This window comes from Callithrix jacchus, chromosome 4, assembly GCF_049354715.1.
Source record: "Callithrix jacchus isolate 240 chromosome 4, calJac240_pri, whole genome shotgun sequence".
Taxonomy (NCBI): domain Eukaryota; kingdom Metazoa; phylum Chordata; class Mammalia; order Primates; family Cebidae; genus Callithrix; species Callithrix jacchus.
The window spans coordinates 154,294,783-154,310,902 of NC_133505.1; the positions used below are offsets into that span (position 1 = coordinate 154,294,783).

General features: G+C 45.3%; 1 protein-coding gene across 1 annotated transcript in view; it reads left to right on the forward strand.

The window, feature by feature from the left end:
* The first annotated feature begins 3,164 nt into the window (after positions 1-3,164).
* Positions 3,165-16,120, forward strand: part of SAMD5 (sterile alpha motif domain containing 5) — a 58,536-nt gene continuing 45,580 nt past the window's right edge. The window contains exon 1 of the mRNA XM_054254500.2: positions 3,165-3,930. Within this exon, the coding sequence (XP_054110475.1) occupies positions 3,466-3,930 (465 nt within the window). The 5' untranslated portion in view covers positions 3,165-3,465. The remainder of the gene's footprint in view (positions 3,931-16,120) is intronic.

Sequence of the window (16,120 nt, forward strand, 5' to 3'; positions counted from 1 at the left end):
AGTAAGTGTAGAAGTATACATGAGAAATAGAAGGGAAACCTGGAAAAAAAAGTCTCTATAGCTCAGACTAGTGAAATCTCCAGATAGCTGGTTTCCTCTAGAGGTCAAAAGTAAGTATGTTTTATTTATAACTGATTAACAAGTGATTACTTTATAAAAGGCTTCCCTTCCAAAGAGAGCACCAGGATGCTTTATTTCCTAATTGGAGAGTGCTTTGCACATAAATAAAGGAGAATCTCCACTGCCTGTCAGGGAAGCACTTTGACAGGGCAAGCTTGTTCTTGTCTGTGTCCTGATTTACTGTATGACCTTGGGCAAGTCGTTCATCTTCCCCCAATCAGTATCCCTAATGGTAAAATGGAAATAAAAATACTCTGAGGATTCTGCTTCACTGAGGACTAATAAGACAAGATGAATGTTCTTAAGTCCCCCAGAGGGGAAAAGGCCATATACAATAAGGCAAAAAACTACAGAATAGTGCTGTTGGACTTTTCATACAACTTGGGAAAGAAAGAAACACAATAAAACTCTTTAGCTTTGGGCCAGGCCATGATGCGCTCATGCCTGTCATCCCAGCACTTCGGGAGGCTGAGGTGGGGAGATCACCTGAGGTCAAGAGTTCCAGACCAGCCTGGCTAACATGACGAAACCCTGTCTCTACTAAAAATACAAAAATTAGCCAGGCGTGGTGGCGGGCGCCAGTAGTCCCAGCTACTGGGGAGGCTGAGGCAGGAAAATCGCTTGAACCCAGTAGGCAGAGGCTGCAGTGAGCCAAGATCACCCCACTACACTCCAGCCTGGGTGACAGAGTGAGACTGTTAAAAAAAAAAAAAAATTCCTGAGCTTTAAGTTTTTCAGTCCAAAAACCAAAAACTTCAAAACAAACAAACAAAAAAACCTCATCTCCTACAATCTGCCTATTTTTCCCCCCTACATGTTGCACAGTAGTTGAAAGGCTGAAGGCTGATGCTAAATGTATGCCCCCTCCCAGAATTCTAAACCCTTGCTACATTGGGAATAGTGAGATCGTGGGCAAATTAGTTTTGATGTGTCAATTTCTTCTTCTGTAAGATATGAGATAATACTGCTAATTAGCATATGTATACAGATGTGTGAATAGATGCCTGACATATAGTAATTTCCCAGTAAATATTTGCTGATAATTTCTGTTTCTTAGCAGCATCATTCAAACTGCTGGAATATTTTCTTTTAAAAAACTCAAAGGTCCTTGTGAGATAATACTGGGATATAAAGATAAACGTGATAAAACATTTGTACTTAAAAGGGGAACTAGTATAAAACCGTAAAGCCCACTGCTTTCTGCTGAATAGAATGAGTTTGGAGGACAGGGACAATGCCTTAAAATGGGGCCGCGCGGACGCGAGGGGGCACTGTGATTCCGCTTTGACGAGGGAGAGGCGGCAACTCGTGCGGGGCGGGGAGGGCTGTCCGCTTCCAGCATCCCAGTACCCAGGAGCTTTGCCACCTACCACGGCAGCTTGGGTGACCCCAGGCTGGGGCTACTCACAGCTCCACGGCTTTTCACATTGGTCTCTCCCCTCCCCCTGAGCAGACGGTTCTTACTGACAGCTGTTCTTAATTTGAGATTAGTGAGTCCCGGGGTTTGGAAACCAGACCCTCCCCCCGTCAACTGTAGGGAACGTTTTGGGTGCGCTTATGTTGGGTATTTTCCTGGGCAAAAGGACTGAAGCTGTCATCTGATTCTTTAAGAGGTTCGTGTCCCAAGAGGGGGTTAAATTCTCTTGGTTTAGAGAAAGAGGGCCCACCCAAAGGCCAAACACACAGCAGGTCGGGAAACGACTCTGAAGTCACTCCTTGTCCACCTCCCAAGGTCGGGCGAGACACTGGCACGCCCCAAGAGGAATCTTCAGAAAAAGGGTCAGATCGGGTCCTTAAACAGCTCAGGTGCGAAGCTGAATCGCCCTTCTGCGGAAAGAGGGGAGACAGTACTTGTTCCTATGGTCCCTCCCTTACCTTAGTCCCAAGAAGAGGTCAGACACCGGGAAATGGGGCGGAGGCGCTTAGTCTCATCCACCTGCCACTCGGATCCCCACTCCCAAGCGGTTGCTCAGACATTGGCATGATGGGGAAACTCGATTGATTTTGTTACCTCCTAGAGGGAAAATGCCGCGAGCGGAGGTGTCTGAACGTCCCTTCCAACGCGAGCTGGGTGGTGCTCTATTGATTTTTACGCGATCCCGGGGCGGGAGCGAGAGGATGGGCTCGGATTCCCGGGCTCCAGGACTGAAGGCCTGGCAGTGTCCCCGGGGGCAGAGCCACCCAGGGAGCCCGTGCAGTATACAAGGTGGCGGGGCCCGGAGAGGAAGCACAGCGCAGACGAGGGTGAGGGGCCGGTAGAAAGCAGGGTGGGGGACCGGGTGGAACACAGCCACCTAGGACAAAGTACCACCCACCCCAAACTTTCGCAGACCCGGGAGCTTAGGAGGGGAGAGCCCAGCAGCACAGCAGCCTCTCCCGCCGCTCAACGTGCCCAGTTGCAGCGAGGAGGGGCGGCGCGCACGCCTGCTGGACTCGGGCGGCCCCCACGTCGCGCCCACCCGCCGGGCCAACGCGCCGCAGCTCGGGTCACTGAGTGGCGGCCCACGGAAGAAGCCAGATCACCGGGCTCTGGGCTCCGAGGAAGGGGGATTCAGACGCGGAACGGGAAGGAAGGGACACATAACCCCGCAGCGTCCCCAGCGCGGTGGGGCGGCGGAACGTGTCCTTGGGCTGCCAGCAGGCGCGCAAGCGGGAGTCCAGCAGGTTCGAGAAGAAGTGAGCGCGGAGACTTCCACCGGGTAAAGTCGGATTAAAGAGAAATGTGAAAAGCAACCCAGGGCAGCCAGCGGAGCCCGACAGCCTGGAAGCCACCGGCTTCCCGCTGGGAGGACCACAGTGACTGACACGCGGAGACGCGGGGCTCCCAGCGGCCGCGGGTCTGCGCGGAGGAGTCGCCTCACAGCGCGGGGCGCGCTAGCGGCGGCCAGAGCGCGAGATGCAGCGCACAGTCCTGGGACCGTCCCGGGTGGGAAACCTCGCGGGCGGCGCTGAGCGGCGCTGACCCGGCACGGGTCCGAGGGGTGTGCCCCGGCCCCTCCCGCCTCCGCCCCCTCCCGCGCCGGTCGCGCGCCCCTCCCCGCGGCAGAGGCGGCGGCGGCGCATCCAGGGGCGGCGCGGAGCGGAGCGGCTCGCCCAGCCCAGCAGCCAGTGCCTGCGAGCTCCGCGGCTGCTTGGGGAATTCACTTTGCTGCTTTTCGCTTCTCCCTTCCTCAGGCTTCTTCTGATGGCTTTCTGCCTCCGGCCCGAGTCTTTCCTTTAAAAGGAAAACTTTACCGCGATACCCTTTTCCCCTTGGAGGAGAGGATTAAAAGTTCCCAGAACTGGTGCCGCCGGTGCCGTTGGGGCGCTGGGAAGGTGCTCGGCGGCGGGGTTCCGGGTCCTACCATGTGCACCAACATAGTTTACGAGTGGCTTAAGGCGTTGCAGCTTCCTCAGTACGCGGAGTCCTTCGTGGATAACGGCTACGATGACCTGGAGGTGTGCAAGCAGATTGGGGACCCGGACCTGGACGCCATCGGGGTGCTGGCGCCCGCGCACCGCCGCCGCATCCTGGAGGCCGTGCGCCGGCTGCGGGAGCAGGACGCCAACGCCGCCGGCCTCTACTTCACGCTCGAGCCGCAGCCGCAGCCGGCGCCCCTCGGGCCGTCCGCCGACGCCGTTCCCACCAGCCGCCGGGGGGAGCCGTGCGTCGGCCAGGCCCAGGGCACCCGCGGGGACTTCCGCGGCCACACGACCGTCCCCCGCAGCAGGGAGCTGGTGAGCTACCCCAAACTGAAGCTGAAGATCATGATCAGGGATAAGCTCGTCCGTGACGGCATCCACCTGAGCAAGCCCCCGTACTCCCGCAAGGTAAGGAGGTGCCGTCCGGGCGGCCCGGGGCTCGCGGCGGGAGGGGAAGCGGCCCAGCCGCCAGTGCGCAGGCTTTGCAGCTCATTCATTCCAGGTGACGACAGACGGAGAGGCCTGGAGGTTTTGGGTATCTGGGACCCTAATGTATGCTCTTTCTGTATTAGCCCATTATTCCTTCCTTTCTGGTGCCTCCAATGGTTGGGAAGACAAGCCCCCGCATCCAGATCTTCACGCTAAACTAGCGACCAAAACTCCACCTCGTCTCTTGGTGCTCACCTGTCAGGAATCGGACTCGCGGTGCTTCTCCTGGTAGCCAAGGGGAATCCCTAATGCCCTCTGTAATAGTTTTGGGTTTGAGGAGTACCAGAAAAATGGTTAATACCTACGTTGCTTTCTACCTTCCTTTTTTTTTCTTTTCCTTTTTTGAGTCTTGAGAAACTCCCAAGGGAAATTGGTGAACTCTCTTTAAAGAGTGGGAAGTCAGGACCTGTCTCTCGCAATTCCATAAAAAATCCCAGCACTGCTGCGAATTTGAGAAGCGTACCATTAACACGAACATTTTAAGGGGAAAAGTGAAGAAAGCACGTGTCAGTCCACTTGACTTCCTGAACTCGTGTATACTGAAGGCAATAAGGTGCTAAGGACATCGGAGGTAATAGGGCCACAGGACATGCTTCAGAGGTCTGTGCTGTCACCAGTTTGGTGTATTCTTAAGCCAGATGAGGTGAAGTAGGTGCAACTGTGACTCCCAGAAAGTGTGAGTGGACCTGCATTTGGGAGAGGAGGACCGAGCACCAGGAAGTGGACTAGAGGAATCCTCTGCACAAGGGGCCTCAGGGAAGGAGCCTCGAAGTTTGGAAATGTGGACTGGGAGCCGGGTAATTAACACAAAGTGGGACTTCACATCAGCTCTGCGTCTAGCTTGGAGTCTGTTCCGTTTAGGTTTTAGTTTAGGCTGGCTGTCAGAGTAGAAGGTCCTGAATTGATAGACAAGTAGACAGCACAGGTAACGCTCAGGGTTGCAGAAAGTGCACAGGAATATGAGCACCTCAGCTTAAAACAATCAACTTAGAAGAGCCCTGGGAGAAAATGACGGCAAAGATACTCAGCTGGTGGGGAACACAAACCCAACTCCCTAGTAGGAAATGTGGATAAACTCAGCGTTGTGTGTGCATCTTGGGCCCTGATAGTATTGCTTTGGAAAATCTTAAGATAAGGCTGTATTGCCTGGACTTAAGGAAGTTCAAGGGAAAGCTCTGTAAAAAGTAGATAGCGATACCTAAGGTAGGTGGGGATGAGGGGTTTGATATTAGCTACTACCTTGCAGGTAATATAGGCAATTCAGATAACCTGATTGACCGTGTTAATGGGTTTTCTAGGGAGGAGATAAAGAAGGCAGGTTAGGAGGACAGAGTGCTTCAAATTAAACATGTGTTGTGGTTACCCACTCGACTGTGCCACTGATGTGTGTGCTAAACAGGAAAGGAGAGAACACTTTTTCCCAGGCAGTTGTATGGATGTAGGAGGTCCATGTATGTCTGGTGTGGCTAGAGAGATCTGGACACAGCAGGTCAAAGGAGATCAAAGCCAGTGGATGTTTGTTTTTAGCATCCCAGGAAGTAAGTTGGACTTAGTCTGAGAGAACGTCAGTACCTGGGCACTTCGTGAGGGCATAGTTCTAGTTCTGGCCAGAAAGGAATGCAGAAAGCAAAGTGCGTCACTAGAGCTTGCTTGTTCTTCAGGAAAAATGCTGTGTAATGGGGCGGGGAGAGCAGGGGCACTGTGGGCTGCAGGTGAGAAGGGTACGCCTGAAGTGACACATTTTAGTTCTGATTCTTAAAGAGCAAAAGCAAACTTAGAGACCAGAAAGGATGTGAAGGGGATGAAACATCAGCGCATGTACTTTGCACTGTGGACTCCTGCCTAGATCAGTGGGTGATATGGTGGTGCATTTGCATAAGTGTAGTTCATATGGGAAATGCCTAGTTGCATTACAATACTATGTACTTTCTAAGTAAATAATTACTTCAGTCAACCTTGCTTTAAGGGAAATCCCATAACGATAATGCTTGATGACCAAGATGTGCTCCTGTTCACCCTATACATATTTAATTTTCCTCAAATTGATGGAAGAATAAAATGGAAACAGAAGTGTTTTTATCTTCTTCGTTGATGCTCCAGTTGAGGACCAAAAAAAAAAAAAAAAAAAAAACTGGCGCTGACAAACTTTACTGTAAGAAAGAATAAGACACACTGAATAGGAATTAAAATATAATTAGTATACACCATATAACGTACATACATAACTAGCATACATGTAGAGCAAACTGAGCATGCACATGTTTGCTACCAGAACACGTTAATCATTCTGGATATGCTGCTTATATGTGCATTGCCTCTTAAGTTTTGGATTTTAAATTATTGAAGAATTTGTTTTCTGATGTTGCTAGTTTCTTCATGAGCAGTGCTAGGACTTTTTCTTTTCTTATGTGATCCACATTCTAATGTCTCCACTTTCCTTGGCTTAGTCATGATCAGAATGTGTAGTATTTTTTGTTTGTTTGGGATGGAGTCTTGCTCTGTTGCCCAGGCTGGAGTGCAGTGGCCAGATCTCGGCTCACTGCAACCTCCACCTCCTGGGTTCAAGCAGTTCTCCTGCCTCAGCCTCCCAAGTGCCTGGGATTACAGGCACCTGGCTAACTTTTGTGTTCTTAGTAGAGACGGGGTTTCGCCTTGTTGGCCAGAGGCTCTTGAACTCCTGGCCTCAGGGAATACGCCTGCCTCGTTCTCCCAAAGTGCTGGGATTGCAGGAGCAAGCCACTGCATCTGGCCAGAATGTATAGCATTTTTGATGTGCATTTGAAATTCTGCTTGGTAGAGTGGGCTTCAGTCTCCTTTGCAGTAATTTGCATCGCTAATGCCTGTGATTTTGTATTTTGCTGAGAATTTTAGATGGCTTGAAAGTGAATTATGCCAAAGATGATCCAGATATGGAGAGTGAGTCTCTTGCAGAGGAAAGTAAGTTGAGGCATCTTCCTAAGAATCACCTGAAAGGATTATAGGATTTGATCCAGCAATGGTCAGGGTTATACGGTTTAGGGATTAGTGAGTTGAAACATAAATAAAAAGTAAATTTCCTTTTGTTTTCCAAAGGGAAGTCTCTAGCTTTGAAAAAACAGGAGCTTAGAGAGAGCACCAGGCTTGAAATCAAACATGGTTGGAAGAGTTCCTCTTCTGCCTTGTATGTACTTCTTTGACTTCTGTGATTTCTACCTTTGTGAAATGGGGATAAAATAATTTTTTACCGAGCTTCTCTAGGCCAGGCCTTCTGCTGGACTCTAGGTTACTGGGGTTGGCAGGTTGTGAAAGCTCTGCCTCCAGGAACTTAGCATCTAGTAGAGAAGACTTAAAACAGAATGAACAACAATGATAATGTGCGATGATTGCTTTGATGGGAAGTACATGATACTATGAACAGGTGCATCCAACCTAGTCTTTCCAGAACGGGCCTAGGACCTGAGTACTGATGACTGAGCAGATTTAGCTTGAAGGGGAGCAGGGTCTTAAAGGGAAGAGTGTTCTCAGCAGAGAACAGGGTGTGCAAAGGCCAGGAAGGGGAGGAAGTTTAGCATCAACAGGAGTGCCAAGGAATTCTGTCTGGTTAAAGCACTGAATGCCTGGAGAAAGTGGCAGGAGATGGAGAGATGGGTGGCAGCTGGTCCTCGGTGGCCTTGAAGTCATGTTAAAAAATTTGGAGTGTATCTTGTGAGCAGAAGGGAGCTACTGACACATCCTGACCAGAGGCAGGCTGAACATGTAGGAGATCATTGCAGTGTCAGGAGAGACGCTGGTGGACACTTAATGACAGTAGGGCGGGACCAATGGAAGTAGAGTTGACAGAACTTAATGATTGTTTGGATGACAGGGTGGGAGGGGAGAGAGGTTGGGATGACCTGCAGATTTCTGGTTTAGAATTGTGATGTGATGAAGGAGACCCAGGAAAACAACGAGTTTGTGGGAGACAGACATTGCCTTCTGGCTGCAACATATGGAGTGTGAGATGCCTGTGGAATGTCCCTACATCACACAGAGCACACTGCAGCTGTGACTACGACTGAGCAATAGAGGGAGGAGGAAGAAGATGGAACCCTGGAGAACAGCAGGATTTCAGAGGTGGGCAGAGGAAGAGGAAGCTCTAAGAGAGGCTCTAGGGTAAATAATGTCGAGAGGCTGAAAAGGGTAAGCAGAGGGTAGGTGGAAAGCAAGAAGAAGTGGTGTTCTGGAAGCAATTGGAAGCAGTGAGGTTTCAAGGAGGAAGGACAGGTCAGGAAGTCAGAAAATGGCCAGGTAGGACAAGAACAGAATCACTTCATGGGAAATGGTAACCATGCCATCGAGTACCTTTGCCACAGCAGATTTGGATGCTGGGACCAGTGAGAGTGCAGATGGTGAGCACCCACAACTTTGAAACCAAGCTTGATGAGAAGACAGAACTAAGGTTATAGCTGAGGGAAGAAGGGAGACTTTGCGCCAAGGGTAGGGTTTTGTAGATTTGTTTGTGTTGAGGATGAGAGAATCTGGAGTATGTCTGAGTGCTAATGGTAAGTAGCCAGAGAGAGGGAGATGTTGGGGGCAACCCAAGAGACCAGGGTCCTGGAGGAAGTGTGAGCAAATTGTGCCCAGGGCACCTAAGTGAAGGGTGCATTCACTTCTGCTTCCAGTGGACAGGGACCTCCTCCTCCAGGTCAAGGGAAGGGAAGAAGGGGCCAGGAGACTAGGAGCTTTAGAGGTGCTATACCAAAGATTTCTCATGTCTCCTTCTGACTGAGTGGTGCCAGTGAGGGAGGAGATGGAAGGATTAGAGGTTTAAGAAGAACATTGTATTAATATAGAAATGTTAGATGTTAAATGTAATGTTGAGGCATGGTCATGATCATGACATGATGGAGTGTACAGGATTCTAAGTAACGACCCACATACGGAAGGTGCGGTCACAATTCACATACTTGTGCTGCAGGTTACGGGTTGGATATGATGTTCTGTTGAATCCCATCATGCCTAGCAATGCTTCTGGGGTTGTGGGAGGTGTGAAGGGCATGGGGCTGTAATTATGTTTTATTTTCTAGCAGACTTGTCAAAGCAAAAGGCAGGCTCTAGGGTAAATAGGGGGAGGCATCTAGATTTTTTCACTGAAAAATTGCTCCTTGCTACATCTACCAATTAAAATTGTTTGAGTTAGTATAACATTATTTAATTTTGTAGGAGTGTTCATCTTCATTCATACCCTTAGTGTAACTTTTACAAAGTAACAAGAATCTCATACTAATAAGTGTATTTATGCATATTCCTGAGAGATAGCCTGGAATGAAGGAATTTGGAAAGACAGAGGTAGTAGGAAGGTTTCTGGTGACTGGGGCCAGGGTGAAATATTTAAAAAGGAAAGAGAGATTGGCAAAGATGTGCTTGTGTCTGGAGTTTTGCCGTGCGTGTTGGCAGAAGCTGGAATGACAATAAATATTCCTCCTCCCAAGAATTTCTTCTGCCTTTGTGACATTACTAGGGGAAGATTGGAAGCTGGAAAACTTCAGCTTTCTCCAACTCCATCAGTGTCCTCAAATATCCTCAACCTATATCCTTCTAGGTTTTTTTGTTTCCAGTGCCTGATTGGAATGCTGTGGAAAATAATGGGGGCGGGAAGGAGACAAGAGCTTTGGTGGTGTGGGGACTTCTGCCTATGTGTGCTCCTCACAGTTTACTGCTTGTGGAGTTTCCATATAAGTGGACCATCAGCCAACAGCCTGTCCACCCATCCATTCATCGATTTATTAATCTATCCATCTATTCATTCTTCCATTTATCCATCCATCTTCTATTTATCCATCCATCTATCCATTCATTTATTCATCTATCCATTCATCCTTTCATTTATCTATCCACCCATCCTTTCATTTACCCATCCATCCATTCATCCATTTATCCATCTATCCACTTATCCATCCATCCTTCCACTTAACAAATTCTGAGCACATGCCATGTGCAAGCTTTAAGATCAGGATTGCAGGGAACTAGACAAACATGGTCTCTGCTTGTATTTGGAGACCTAACCCAATGCCTGACGTGTAGTAGTTGTACCATATCAAAGTTGAACGTTATTTCTAGAAACATGAAGGATTTGAGAATGTTACACTTGTGTTTATTTCAAATGTTAAAAAAAATCAACTCTTGATTAAAACTCAAGTAAAGATAATGAATCATCAAATTTCAAATCAAAATGTTTATTCCTTAAGCGTTAATGAATAAGAACTGGGATTGAAAATGCTACTCCTGTAGGACATTTTAAAAGAAGACCTGTCTCTGCGGCAGGGCCAGGACTAGGGTGAAGCAAGTGAGATGACACCCAGGACCCACAATTGAAGGAGGTTCTGATTCTCATGCATCCAGGCCGGGCTAGATGGCTGATCACCATTAACAAAATAAATTAGTTACTGTGAAATAGTAGGTATTAAGGGGAACTGTAGGTGTTCCTCATATCATACACCAAGTCACGGATTCCTCTATGCTTAATACTTGCCCTCAAGAGCAATGTGCTGAGAACTGTATCAGTGCCCATCTCCCAGACTAAGAAAACATGGCTTCTTGGAGTTATGGCAGCCCATGAAATTCATTTAAGTGAGACTGGTACCGCTTTCTGCTGACACTGTAGTGTAGTGGTTAAGCACAATAGGCTCAGAACCAGACAGCAGAGTTCAAGTCCCAGCTCTGCTCCATCCTAGGTCACTGTTGGCTCCTCTGTGAAATATGGGCAAGACTAGTGACTGCCACGTAGGGTTATAGAGATGAGATGAGCTAACACTCATAGTCTTACTAGATTGAAATTTCTATGTTTCCTACAGTTGCCATAAAAAAATTCCACAAAGTAGGTGTTTAAAACAATAGAAATTTATTCTTTCACAGTTCTTGAGGCTTTAATTCCAAGGTTAAGGTGTGGTCAGAGCCATGCACAAAACCCTATAAGGTTAAGGTGTTCTCACAGCCATGCACTGTGAGTCAGCCATAAGGGCCCAGCAAAGGCTTGAAACAGCATCCACATCTGTCACTGTTACTCCAAGTAACATTGGATCTGCTGGGTCACATGGCCCAAGTGGTAGAGCAGCTTGCACAGCAGCCAGGACCTGCTGCAGAGCCTTTTTTTTTTTCTGGCTCCAGTCAAAATTAGCAGCTTTGGGGTCACTAAGTAAATGGGTTTTTGTAGCACACCCAAATGAGGAATATGTTGCCTTCAAAGTTCAAAGAGGTTCACTGGATGCTAGATGTCTTTCTTGGTTGTAGGAAAAACCATATGCAACAACCTATTCTTCATCTTAGAAGGGATGTCTTGACTTGCCCCACACCCTGGACCTCTGCAATTTTCACTGAGATAGAAAGTCCCTGATTTTTTATCAGATTTATTTTCCACCTTCTGACATGCAAATGCCTTACCAGGAAGACCGGAGTAATTGCTTCACTTCAATCACTAGATCCAAACAGCATAATGCCATCAGTGTAATGGACAACTATGATGTCTTATGGAAGAGAAGAGCAATCAGGGGCCCTGCTAGTTGAATTGTGACATAGGGCTGGAGAGGTGAGAAACCTGAGGTAGGACAGTGAAGGTGTATTGCTGGCCTTCCAATGGAAAGCAACCTGATTCTGGTGTTCCTTACTAACAGGTGTTGAGGGAAAAAAAACTGCCAGATGAAGAGCCTGGCTCATGTAAATACTCACCTGTGGTAGCTCCTCTGTTCCTGGGTTTGCTTGGACAGCTCAGCCTCCAGGACGTGCTCATGTGTTAACTGCGTACAGAAGGGTCTGCTGATCCAGATCTTATTCCTAATGATAGTGGCATTGATGATAAATCAGTGGTAGATTTTTAATGCAAATGATGCCCAGTCATTTCTGTGTACTGGAGGATACAATATCAAAAATGATTTTTAAAAAAGAAGCATTTCAAAATTTATATATTCAAAATTAGTCACTTGGAGGATTACATACAGTGTTGCTGTTACTTAGAACATTTCTAGAGCTCTGATAGCCTTTCTTCTTATCAGGTGGATCTGGTTTGGGGTAATCAGGCGGTTAAGAGTAATGACATTAGGTAAAGTGTGAAATGGAAAATGTAATCTTGGCAACAAAATAATGAGGGTTTTTTTATGGTATGACTTATAGAATGGTTTTCAGATTTTATGGTACTTATACTTTGTTTTCCTAGTTTTAAACCCTTAAAAAATGCAGCCGGGTGTGTGGCTTGTGCCTGTAATCCCAGCACTTTCAGGGGTCGAGGCAGGTGGACGACAAGGCCAGGAGATCGAGATCATCCTGGCAAACATGGTGAAACCCCATCTCGACTAAAAAAAAAATACAAAAAATTAGCTGGGTGTGGTGTTGCATGCCTGTAGTTCCAGCTACTCGGGAGGCTGAGGCAGGAGAATTGCTTGAACCTGGGAGGTGGAGGTTGCAGTGAGCGGAGATTGCACCACTGCATTCCAATCTGGGTGGCAGAGTGAGACTCCATCTCAAAAAAAAAAGAAAGCTCTTAAAGGGTATCCATGTTTGCAAATATGCAAATTCTTCCAAAAGGCTTTTCAAAACACGAAAGTCAATTCCCATGTATTTGCAAAGAGCAAGGCACCTATTATGGTCTCTCCGGAAAGAATTTTAGTGTAAAGGTGTCTGTGGCCCCAAAGGGGAGGAATTAGGTAAGTCGAGCACGGATATCAGTAAACTGTGCAGCACTCAATGGATTAATCAGGATATGGACGGTGTGGTGGTGTTCTTAGGGCTCTTCATTTGCTGACCCTTCTGTTCTTGGAAAGCCCTTTACTCTACCACCTTATCATCATGGCTGTACTCATTCCTTACTTTCCACTCTTGAGTGAAATAGAAGGTGCCAAAGACAGGGGTAGCATTTTAAGGCTGCCCTCATGAACTTTGTCTGCTCTTCAGTAGTTATCTAAGGCATCCCATGAAAAGTAAGATAGAAATAAGAACTACATATATTGATAAAAATGTAATTCTTTGCAGATTCTGTTTAAGTGCTCAGATTCTAGTTCACCAGAAATACGTTCTGAAACTAATTTTCCTGAAGTAAGGTGCATCAGATGACATGGACTTGATCAGGGCTGGTCCCAGAAATAAAGAAGGGCTATCCTGAGGTGAAGACACCCTGATAATGAACGAATGCTGTCCAGGTTTGAATAGAGTACACTGGGAACCATAGTTGATGGCACACAGCTTCTTAAGGTTACAGCGTGTGCAGAGCTAGAAGCGACATTGCATTTCTGGCTATGGGAAAGGCTTGTTTTTTTATTAATACTACCAGTATTGAGTTGAGAGATTTTTTTATCAGTGATTTTCTAAGTTTTATGAAAAAAAGCTGCTTCAGGTCAGCCACTGATTTGGACTTGGGGGAGGCGTGAGAGGAGCAGTGAGGGGAGTCTTCATTTTCAGTCAATATAAAAACTATTAAGGGCCAATAACTGTGGATCATGCCAAAAGGCATTAAACATATAATCTGTCTTACCTAAAGACTAAGTGACATCTAATAGTTTAAAGAGATTTCATTACTGCTTCTAACTGAAATAAATGGTCTGATGCTCTCTAAAATCTTACTGTTACATTTCCATAAAGTTATAAATGCAAACAAAATAAGACCTCCTTGATCTGTAACATGGCAGAAAGATAAGGAAAACAACTGCCATGTATTCTTTATTTAGCAAAGTTGTAATGCACAGATTTGACAAATTTAAACATTTTTCCCCTAGAATAACCTTATAATATGACTAGAGATGTACCTAATGCATCTGATAACCAAAATGTATCATTTTTAACACCTTCACTTTTATATGAAAATTTTCTTTAAGTAATCGTCATGTAATAATACACAGTAATTATTATTGTTCTGATTCCTTCTTTAGTTTTAAAGTAATTAATAATTAAACAAAGGAATACATTTTAATTTTAAAGTATTAAAATTTAGTGAAATTCTTTTATCTGCAAAATAGAATTTGCACTTACCAAACTCAAGTATTATACCTTGCAATTTGTATTGTTTCACTGTTTTAGTTTTTCAACACAAATAAAAACTTCAAGTGGTCACATAAGAATAAGAGAATTAAAGTATCTCAAATTTTGTTTGCTCAGTTTTACAGGTCATGGTGTTATTATCTATTTCAAATTGACTGTTTAACTCAAGAATATGTATTTTCATGGGGGAGGCAGGGCAGCTTTACACACTTACTCTTGAAAAGGACTCTTTATCCAAGTCTGTGGCTTGGGGGCCTCTGAATTAACTTCCGTGTAGAATACAATGCTTATTAAAGGACAAGTAAGATACTGATTTGAGGCTTGTACAGAGCATGAAATCTTAACATGCAGCAATTAGAATTTAGGCCAACAAAAGATTTTTCAAGGTGAAGTGTTTTATCACTGACATTGTTTAAAATCGTCAGCAGCACATGTTCATAATAAAAAGGTTTTTTAAAAAAGTACTCCTTTATTCTTTTTTCTTTTTGAGTCAGAGTTTTGTTCTTGTTACCCAGGCTGGAGTGCAATGGTGCGATCTTGGCTCACCACAACCTCCGCCTCCTGAGTTCAGGCAATTCTCCTGCATCAGCCTCCTGAGTAGCTGGGGTTTCGCACATGTGCCACCATGCCCAGCTAATTTTTTGTATTTTTTTTTTTTTTTAGTAGAGACGGGGTTTCACCATGTTGACCAGGATGGTCTCGATCTCTTGTCCTCGTGATCCACCTGCCTCGGCCTCCCAAAGTGCTGGGATTACAGGCTTGAGCCACCGCGCCCGGCCTCCTTTATTCTTATAACTGGAGTGACTCTTCCCTCTCACTGATCCTTGCAAGATGTAAAGAAACGTGATCACTTTAAGATAAGTTTATAACATGTATAGTGATGCCAATATCTATCTTACAGAGCTGTAGCATGAATTAAATGAGATCATACTTATGAAGTTGCTTTGTAAAATTCTAAGAGAACTTTATGGATTTTTTTTTTTCTGAGATTGAGTCTTGCTCTGTGCTCGGGCTGGAGTGCAATAGCATGATCTTGGCTCACTGCAACCTCTGCCTTCAAGGTTCAAGCAATTCTGCCTCACCTCCTGAGTAGCTGAGACTACAGGTACTGCTACCATGCCCAGCTAATTTTTGTATTTTTAGTAGAGATGGTTTCACCATGTTGGCCAGGCTGGTCTCAAGTTCCTAACCTCAGGTGATCCACCTGCCTTGGCCTCCCAAAGTGCTGGGATTACAGGTGTGAGCCACTGTGCCCAGCTGAGAACTTATAGATTTTAAGTGCTCTTACTCATAGTGGGTAAACCATTATGTTTATAACAAAATTTGAAAACTATTTCTGTTAAAAAGCAAACACATTGTATTGATAAAATTTGGAGAACAGTGAAACAGACTGGTAATTTTAAATGGCCTATATTATAATTTATAACATTATACTGTATTTCTTCAAAAATCATGTATGTATCAGAATATATTTTATACAGATGCACAAAACTAGTATCACAGTCTAAATGGATAAGGTCTGGCTATTTTTTTGTGAGCAGATGTCATTTGATAAATGATTTTCTCCTAGCTTTATTAAGATATAATTGAGAAATAAAAAGTGTATATATTTTTGGTGTGCAGTGTGATGTTTTGACATACGCATACGGTGTGAAATGATGAAATCAAGCTAGCTTATCCATTACCTCACATACTTATGTTTTAATGATGAGAACATTTGAGATATGATCTCTTGGCAATTTTCAAGTATACAACACATTATTATTAACCGTAGTTCCCATGGTGTATAATAGATCCCAGAACGTATTCATCCTGTCTAGTTGAAATTTTATACCCTTTAACCAACATATTCCCATTCTCCTTTCTTCCCGAAAAGTGATCTTAATACTAACATATATTCAGCCTCAAGTTAATAACATAGTCAATTTAAGCATATCCTTATTGGCCTGAAATCTTACCCATGTTACGAATAATTATCATAATTTTTTTTATTATTTGAAAATGTCATGTTTGAGAAGTGGTATTTTACCATTCTTTGAATTTCATTTCTTAGATTACCAGTTTACATAGTTTTATGTTTGTGGCTTTTTATGTGTAATTATGTACTGCCTGTTCATGGTACTTGCTT